Here is a 10547-nt window from a genome sequence, read left to right as displayed (position 1 = left end):
TGTTATTGCAAAATACTGTAAATGTAAAGATTTACTCTGTTTTTATTTCCTGAAAACAATTATTTTCTGAAGAACTACCATTATCTGTATGATAATTTTATTCATTGTTTTAGGCTAGTCTATTGTGTCGAGCACTCTGTTTGCGTACGTTACTTCATTTCAGAAAACAACATGTTCGGAAACAAAATTGAGGGTCGTCATCGTGAAATACTTATAGAAAAGTTGTATACATTGCTTAGCTATGGTTGGCGATGCATCTTATTTTCAGATCAAATATCTAACTTTGATGTGTCGATATGGAATTTCCCTATCGAACCATTAACCTCATATGTAAATGGTGTTTAGAAAATAGTAAAATTCGAAATGTTGTTTTATGCATATAATTTAGAACTTCATTTTAAATCTGATTTATTCAATATCTGATTATTAAACACAATATTGTGTCAACAATCTTCATTCAAACACATACCACAGTGGTGCAAAAATCAAGCTCAACGTTCACCCCTTGATGGTCCAATTATCAATAATATATACCAATACAAACAGTACAAATTGTGTCTAAGTAATCTGCTAAAAAATATCTATCATGACGCTGTATCTGGATGGCTATTGATAGCTTCGTTTTTTTACAAGAGAAAACAATACAGAAAAGCTTTACACATTATACGGTACTCTTTATTGAAATGTACTTCCGAAAAACTGTAGAGCGAGATGACCTTGTCGGAACTCAACCACCAATCACTTAAACTGCTATCATTCCACAAGAAGAGTGTTGTTAATCTATTGAAAATAATGCTTGTAGATTGTATACGATTCACCGGAGATTCAACATTAACACCATATGAATTTTACATGTCCATTTCCTCCCACAGCATATGCTTATTTCCTTAGTTTTCTATGTCACTTGCACCTCAACAATGTAATATCATTGATGGTCTACAACTTGTTACAGAATAAAAGTATTTGATACCAAATTGGAATGCACGCGAGGCCTTCAAAAATCCATGCGGAAAGAATTTCATTCGTTTGTTGAAATTTTTCAGAATGCATTGCGCAAGTTTGCTGCAAAGAGACTTTATTATTGAATTGAATATTTGTGCATTCTGTTGACCTAATATTTGTGCGTAGATACAATCAAAGTTATTAGAACTATGTTGGTGATTAAAGAGAGATGGAGCATACGAAATTCATATTGAGATTCGTAGATCGCTTATTGTATACACTATAACTTGCAACCTACGTGTAATTGCTGCTGTAGAATGAAAATAAGTTAGCTCATTGTTAAACATGGGTTGATTGTTGAGTTATTACTGGGTCCTATTTGCACATTTCTTGATCGGTGTAAGAAACAAATTTCTGTTCTCAGCAAATGTGTATTACGATATTTTTTCAAGTCTCAATAGTTAAATTTTAATTATGTAAAGGATATAAGCCGATAGCAGTCCATTCTGTAAAATATTGGACAGGTACTGGACCACCTGCCTCTTGTACTCCTATATTAGCAAGCGTGACTGCTGCATCTCCGCAATGTTTAAAGAAAGCGGTAATACATGTCGGTAAATGGACGTCCTTGCAAAGCCTTGATAAAAACTCTTCATAGATAATGTAGATACCATGATTAAATCTAGTATTTACGCCAAACGCGCGTTTCGTCTTCAAACGACTCTTCAGTGACGCTCGAATCCAAACAAATTAAAAAGTTTAAATAAAGTACAAAGTTGAGCATTGAAGACCAAAATTCTTAAAAGCTTTACAAAATACAGCTAAGGTTATCTATTCCTGGGGTAGAACAGCCTTAGTATTTCAACAATTTCGAAAGGGTTGTAAACAGTAAATTTATAAATATGACCAAATCAATGATAATTAAAGTCAGCACAGAAGTCTAAATTTGGATATAACTTTATTGTATTTGAGGATTTACGGGGGTTAACTGGGGTTTTACTGTCGCAATTGGAGTTTACCTGCCCACGCGGAGACAGGTAAACGAATATTTGCGACAGTAAAACCCCCGGTTAACCCCCGCAAATCCTAAAATTCAATACGGTTATCTCAGTTCTAGTGCAATCGTCTTTAAATATAGTTAATATCGGACTTATTTATAGAAGTCATGTGACTTCAATATGTTTCGACGCGTGATTATGATAACCCTCCGAGAAATTTAGTCTCAAGAACAAATTTTCTAAAATATTTTTTTAAATAAATAACGTGCTGGTAAAGATATATCAAACATGTTTTTCTCAATGAAATATCGGTTATAGAATAGTAAATAAAGTTCACGATTCAAACTTGAACAAATTAATAACAAGAAGTAAGATGGTGGCAACCACGGATGTTTTGGAAGTGCAGCTCTTCTAACCTCCTTATATATTCTTGAATAAGTCAACCATATTAAGTTTACAATGATCATTGCTGTGGTACATGGTAGATCTGAACGGAAGAATGGTTTATTTCGAACAGTTTGCTGTATGTAGGAACCGACATTCTGGTGTTGATGTCAGTGTTGTTGAGGCACACGTTCTGCAACATGTTCATGTTATACGGTACAGACGGAGGACAAGGTGGCGCTTGGAAAGGTACAGGTAATACATCGAAAGGGTTTTGAGATAGTTCAACAGCGTTAGATGTGGCAGTTTGATTACTTGGCGGTTTTCCTTGCAGGATTCCCGAGTATTTTCTCTTTTGGGCTCCAGAAGAGTCGGCATTGTACGAGTCGAGGCTGCTCTCACACTTATGCCCTGTAATTGTCATGATTTCCCTGTTGGAAACTCTAGCATGGAACTGGACAGTAACTATGGTATCGTGAACACAGTGGTGAGTGTAAATTTTACTGAGTTTGGCTTCTGTAGATATTTGTTTCATCATGTCATTCAGCATTTTTCTTCAACAGGCCTCGATGTAACCAAGTAATATCATATCCTTGTTTACTTTTGCCCGCGGTTGCCGGAAGAAATGAGTACTTGTTGTACACCTTTGACTGATGTATTTCTGAAATGACAGTCATTTCCTGTTGCATACAAACGTGGATTTTTCTCAAAGTCATCGTCTGTTTGATCCCTTTTACTATTTTTAGTTTTTTCTGACAGTTGAAATTTCTCATATTCTGCCCCGCAACTATCTTTTGGTTTTGGAATTCCAGACCACTTCTTCCAAAGTTTAGAATAATGTCAAGCCAAACTTTCCGTTGTAGACTTCTTGGGTTTTCAAGAGACAAATTTGAAATTCTTAATTTTTCAAGATCGCCTTTTGCGATTGAAGTGTGGTGTTTTGTCCCCCCCCCGTTGTATCTTCTTCAACATTGCAGTTTTCAGAAAAAATCAATGGTTAAATCAATATAAAAGAAGAAGATTACTTTTTCGAACTTAACGTTTTATTCATGTCTCATATCAATTTCTCTTGATTTATAAGACTTAGTCCAATTATGTAAGCCGATAACAGTCCATTTTGTAAAATATTGGACAGGTTTGAAGACCTGTTCAATATTTTTACAGAATGGACAGTTAGAGGCTTACATAAATAAACTATCAACTTCTTTTGTTAGACAGAGGAGATGGGGGATGTACGGCCTGGTCAAAATAGACTTGCCATTAGTAATTATATTTAAAAATGTAAAAAGATGATCTTAATTATTTCAAATGAGTTTGTGAACAATGAATGAGCAAGCTATGAAGCTACTGTTGAACTTGAGCATTTTATTGGGTTGCAGGCTATGTATTAGTAAACAAAAAAGAGAAAGACATCAACATATTACATTTATCATACTTTTTTGTTGAATGGGGAACACCAACCCATATAAAAATAATTGTCGAATATTTTTTAAATCATGTAGAGTTTAAATTTTACATTTATTTGGAAATATAACTGTTATTTATCAAAGTCTTATACGAAAAAGAAAAGAAAAAGAAAATAATGTCAGCATTCATTGAAAGTGAAACAGAGGTAAATATTTGATGTGTCTGATTCGATCAACTAAAAACCGTTCTAATACAGGTAAAATCGAAAATGTACATCCTTTTAACCTCAAAATTGAAATCACAATGACATAGAAATATCCATTTGTATTAGGTCCATATATCTAGTTATATTTATGTTTATATCGTGTTATATGACCGTCGGGTGTTTCATTAGTCATCTCGATAGTTATTTAGATGGCGCCTAGGCTAAAACACACGAAACGAAGCTACATATTATCAATCGCATGCCTTGTGAATTGCTTAATTTTGACTTTTTATAAATTGGATAAATATTTTATATGTTTTTTATATTATAAATCTAATATGAGAATTTGAGTGCAATCGATGAACATAAATTTGAGAGCTAATGCCCTTATAAAATGATGCTTAGCTTTCATAAAGTCATCTGCTAAAAAAAAGATTCCTAAATAAATTTGAAAAAAACAGGTTAAATAATCTAGATAATTTGTTCATAAATTCTTGTATAATGTCAAACTCATGTATTTGACCTAAAATGCAATTTCAATTTTATAGATTTTTTTATAAAAATACATGTTTATATAAGCGTTTACCGATAATGATATTTTACTTTTACAGTCATATGATCGTCTGTAATAATATTTTTATATACATTTGTGTTAAGATAAATTGTTGCTCATACCTGCAAGCACATCTAGACGTATTTTGATGTCATTTGTTTCTTTCATTCCTTTCGTTCATATAGTGGTCATCATATCTATATTACCACCGTGCAGGTTTTAAATGTTTACTTTATTTGTATACGTTTAAGACTGACAATGCATTTGTACAATGAAACAACAATTGTTGAATAGCATGAATTGAAAAAGCCATCACGACACTGTTCTTCATTAACGTCTCATTGCTTGATCTAAACATTTCCAGAAAATGTTATTTTCATTTAATATGTCTATTTTGCGGATATGATCGTTGGCGTCCAATGACATCATTTGAAGAACACATTGCGGTATTTCTGTTTTGGTTATATGTTCCAGGTTTATAACAATTATTCTCGCTTGTAATCCTAGGAAATGTTCAATTCCTACAGTAGCTTCATAGTATGCCCAATCATTGTTTACAAACTCTTTTGAAATCACTAAGATTATCTTTTTGCATTTTGGAATTGAATTGTTTAAAGCAAAAAGTCTATGTTCTCCAGCAAGGACATCTCCTCTATCTAACAAAAGAAGTTTGTAATTCCGTCTTTCTTCGAGAAATATGCGCAGATGTTCATATACCCATTTATAGTCTCCATCGCAATAAGCTACATATGCATCATATTCAAGTGTCTCTCCTTTTGACTTCCGGAAAAGTGGATTGGCCATTCCAATGAATAAACAGAAGTATTGTAGGTGCAATTTGTAACGATATCCTACTAGAATGAATAAAAGAAGCATACCAAATAAAGTTGCAGAAAAAATTAACCATACTGTAGTAATGCATCGTATTCTCATAATTCGCAAGTGATTGTAGACGACATTTGTTGTTGTAATATTTCCATCGTTTTCGACACACGAATAACTACCATTGCCGTCAAGTTTCACTTTTGTAGTAAATAACCATTCTACAAAATCTAACGAAGCACAAGTACAAACAAGAGGGTTGCCATCTAATAACACTGTCATTGTTTTATTTGATCTTCTAAATAGCACTTCAATGGCGTCAGTTTCTTTTGTTGTCAAGTAGACTATCTTATTATTTTTGATGTTAAGGAAACTTAGACGGTTGAATTCTTCTAAATTTAAGGGAACACTTGTGAATAAATTTCCTTCAAGAATCAAAGATTGCATACTGTCTAATTGACCTTTAAATGTTGATATTCTGAATCGGTCTTCAAATGCGTTTCCTGAAAAGTCTATATACTGCAAACGTTCGAGCCCAGAGAGGAATTGGCTATGGTTATCATATTTAAGGCCAATACTTAGTAAAGAACTTTGCATTATCAACTGTTCCAAATTGACTGCAGATTGCAGAAAGTATGGATTTAAAAGACCACATTTGAAATGTGATACATTAAGTATCAGCACGTTCTGAAGTCCCCTCACTGTGTAATTGCAGTCGTCTGCAAGTGATGAGTATGAAAGGTCAAAGATTTCCAATCGCTTTATACCCTTGAAAGTTATACGTTTATCGGATCATTTCGTCCGATTATAAATGATGCATTTAGAAATTGGAGTGAAGAAGGTAGTCTTATAGACCAATCTGATCGTGTATCGAATATAGCTCTGTGATCCAGGATTCCTGTGCAATTACTGTTTTGTTCGCGAATGTTTTCAATAGATCGACTTGTTATCGAAGAAATGTCTATTCTTTTAATGTGAATAAAGAAATTAAGATAAAAGATAATAAGATCCTGGTGATAGTCAAAGTCATTGTTATTTAAGTTTAAAATCTCAAGACAATGTTTGTATTTCATCTTCTGAACGGCGATAGCATCTATCCTCCTAATGCCATTCCAACTCAAAGATAATTTTTTGACGCAAATGTTACCGATATATGCAAATAGATCAGACGAAATTACATAATCACCATAATTTCTAAAATCCAATTCTTCCATTTTTCTATTTTCAAACACGTGCAAAGCTGGTAATGTTTTTGATAATTTCAGAAAATTTTGATTTGGAATAATAAGACTAGAAAGTAATTCTAACGGTGCAAAAGCATCGATTTCTATTTCTCGTAAATGACTATTAATATTTAAATGCTTTAATGGCGTCCTTTTAAATGAATGAAATGTAAAGTTATAAATAACATCACTCTGATAATCAACTGCGAAGAAATCTAGACTTTTCATGGTAGAATATATCTCAGAAAATGTTCCATTCGATGGGCCATCATCACAAATCAGTGTTGTAATTCTGAAAAAATCAGACCACGATTCTCTTTGATACGTTGACAGTAATGTATGCGATATGGACAGAACTCGTAGCTCAGTTAATGGTGCAAATACATTACTTTGAAATGTGTTCAGTAGATTATTGAAAATTTTCAGTTCTTTTAATTGGGTCAAATTATCGAAAGCTGATTGGTCGATTGACGCTATATTACAGTAACTTATATCTAGATAGCTGAGTTGTTTATATCGAGTTAATATTTCCTTACCTAAAGTGCCAAGGTCATTGTTAGCCATATATAATTTGGATGTATTTCATGGACATTCTGTTGGTATGAATGTTAGTTTCTTCGAACTACAGTCACATCTCATTGACTTCATAATTAATGAAATATCACAATGTCCAGAATACATTAAAGAATAAGTACAATTTACACAATAAAAGAATAAACATTGACTTTTAGAATATCAAGCCACGACACATACCACTACATCAGGACGATTGGATACGAACCAGTTATTTAACATACTTAAAGTAAGCAAGATCTTTTTATAAACGGGACGAGTTCAACTGTTGGCAAACCTTTATTCAGTGGGGTTTAAACCTTTTTCGTTAATAAGTGAGTTGCCAGACTGATTGTTCAATTTGATTTGACACTTTTTCAAAAGTGGGGCGAGTCGGTAAACAAGAGTGGGGCGATTTTCTTATAAAGTGGCGACAAAGTGTTGGCGGATTGGCAAGTGGGGCGAGTTGACATTGTTTGATATCTACTCATCGTGTTCGGGGGTCATAAAGGGTATACATCATAAAGTAATATGTAAAGTATATTATAATGGTTGTGTGGCGTTCTACACTAGATTTTATGAATTGTAAATGGTTTTTCGTCTAAACTAAAACAGCTGGGATGTAAAATAGTTATCCCACTCTGACTCGGTCATCGGGTTGATCTTACACTGACACACCGCGTCCTTGTGAAATAACTATTAATTATATCATAAAACAGATGATAGAGAATTATCTAGTAATACATTATAGAGTCAAAACAAAATTAACATTATTTCATTTTTAGACTAATAACCGGGGTTTTACATGAGCAACATGTTGGGTGCCACACGAGGACCAGGATCTACTTACTTTTCCGAATCATCTGGGATCAACCCCTGTATTTACGTGGATCTGAATCATCTGGCATCAACTCTGGTATTTATGTGGTTCCGAAGCATCTGGGATCAACTCCGGTATTTATGTGGATCCAAATCATCTGGGATCAACTCCGGTATTTATGTGGATCCGAATCATCTGGGATCAACTCCGGTATTTATGTGGATCCGAATCATCTGGGATCAACTCCGGTATTTATGTGGGTCCGAATCATCTGGGATCAACTCCGGTATTTATGTGGATCCGAATCATCTGGGATCAACTCCGATATTAATCTGGATCTTGTTGCTCAGTCTTTTGTCTCTACGTTGCGTTTCTGTGTTACTTGTATCTTTTTTTTGCCAAGATTTGTCAGTTTATTATAAACTTATGAGTTTGAATCTAACTTAAGTTACCGGATATGTTCCTTACGTCGTAACTTCAATACCCTTTCCTTTCGTGAATATGAATTACATAATTAGACTATTTTATAACATGAGCAACACGACGGGTACCACATTAATTAATAGCCATGACGTTTTCATTTTTTTCTTTCGATTTATGAGTTTGACTGTCTCTCTGGTATCTTTCTTCCATTTTTTATTTATTTTGTTTCTCTTTCACAAATAGAGATATCTATACCGATTAGTCTGATGAAACGAATGAATTATTTTTACATGCGGACTGACAACCATCATCATCACTGACTACAGTAGTTGAGGTAAAGTCAATCTGTAGAGACTTAGGAAATAACAAGTATAACCCGCATATAAAAATATAAAACAACATGTTTAATAATTTATTGCGTCCGAAGCGCTTTTCTGGATTTACCTTCATCAGGAACGCTCAAAGCCAAACATTTGAAATCCGAAGATGTATAAGTACCGAAAATCGTTGAAGAGCTATATGTTAAAAATACCTAAAATAAATAGCCAAATTCATCTAAAGCCAACTTTGCCTGAGGGAGTTGAAACCTTTGTTTCATAATAATTTCAAAATTTATAAACGGACAATTTTAGTAAAGTTTGTTTAATCATGTCAGTACCGAAGCACTGACTACTGAGCTGATGATACCCTCGGGGACTGATAGATGTATACATAAATAAGGCTGTTATTTTCTTGTTTGAGTAGTTTTGCATTTGGGGGGGGGGGCTATTATAGATGACTATGCAGTATGGGTTTTAGTCATGGTTGAAGGCCGCACAGTGATCTATAGTTGTTATTATGTGTGTCATTTTTGTCTCTGGTGGAGAGTTATCTTATTTGCAACCATACCACATCTTCCTTTTTTATATGATCAATAACTTTATGACCGATATTTGTGTCACAGATGAAAAGGGTATATTTTTTTGGTTCTTTTCACCGCACTTGCAAGAGAAACACGTCTGACAACACCAGTTGTGATACCTTACATGTCACCACCCTTTTGTGACACCTATATCATTATATCATCACCCTTCAACAGCACAAGTATTCACCCCGGCAGTTTATCATATTCGTGTCGCCCAATCTTTAATCTTAATCTGTCTAAAAGGTAGAATCACAAAAATACTAAACTCCAAAGAAAATTCAAAACGGAAAGTCCCTAATCAAATGGTAAAATCAAATGATAAAACACACATCAAAAGAATGGACAAAAACTGTCATGTTCTGTTATTGGTGTTGGACTTATATTGGTTATGTCCCTTGTATCATCGATAACACATCAAAGAAAATCATTATTTACTGATAAAAAAAAAACCGGAAAACAAAATTGTGTACATAGAATATTACTGAAGTTCCGTTTGTTGGTGAAAGAAAAAACCACATGTAAACCGATTTTTATTTGTTACATATTTTAAGATTGACTTAACTTAAATATGTAAGTTCTACAGCACTACTAAACACACAACACGTCATTTAAATATTGAAAATAGATATATTGCCCTATAGATGTAATTTGGTTAATAATTCATGTTATTGTTATGTTTGTTTTGCACAGTTTATTGTTTCTGTGTAATGTTTTTTAACGCCATTTCTTGATCATTGCGTTGTCTGTTTTTTCTTTTACTTAATTCAAAACGAGTACGTTTGTTCTTAACATTAATCATTAATAATATTTTTTTCTTGACTTACCCAAGTCGTAACCCAGGAAACATCTTTCTTTTCTGAAGCAGCTTTTTCTTAAAAATACTCATGTAAAAATGTGAATCAGATGTGGATACTTAAAAATTCAAAAGATCTTTTGGAGTACATACTATCTAACTCTCTTTCATCTTGTAAATGTATTAAAACATTTGACTTTTCTACACTTTATACAAGTTTTCCACATTACAAGCTAAAAAACAAATTAAAATAGTTGGTATTGCTTTGTTTCGTTAAAAAGAATGGCCAACGAATATACAAGTGTCTTGTCGTAGGAAGTGATAAATCCTACGTTGTAAAGGATCACTCTGATTCAAACAAAAAATTCTCTGAAACTGACATTATCAAGATGCTTAACTTCTTGATTGACAACATATTTGATACGTTCGGGAGACGAGTTGGTTGACCGTTATGGAATAACCGTTTCACATATGATATCGGATATGTTTCTTACGTCGTAACTACAGTCCCCTACCCTCTC

General features: G+C 33.5%; 1 protein-coding gene across 1 annotated transcript; it reads right to left on the bottom strand.

Moving 5' to 3' along the window:
• Positions 1-4819: 4819 nt before the first annotated feature.
• On the bottom strand, positions 4820-5293 carry LOC139501916 (single Ig IL-1-related receptor-like). Its single transcript, XM_071291219.1, has one exon. The coding sequence runs from the start codon at positions 5291-5293 to the stop codon at positions 4820-4822; it is 474 nt and encodes a 157-aa protein (XP_071147320.1).
• Positions 5294-10547: the final 5254 nt, after the last annotated feature.

Source organism: Mytilus edulis, chromosome 13 (genome assembly GCF_963676685.1).
Source record: "Mytilus edulis chromosome 13, xbMytEdul2.2, whole genome shotgun sequence".
In the NCBI taxonomy this organism is placed as follows: Eukaryota; Metazoa; Mollusca; class Bivalvia; order Mytilida; family Mytilidae; genus Mytilus; species Mytilus edulis.
The sequence above is the reverse complement of the archived record's forward strand: the minus strand, read 5'-3'. Positions and strand labels throughout refer to the sequence as shown.

Bases quoted from the DNA above. Each gene is read 5' to 3' on its own strand.
- LOC139501916 (XM_071291219.1), bottom strand. From the start codon at position 5,293: ATGGCCAATCCACTTTTCCGGAAGTCAAAAGGAGAGACACTTGAATAT.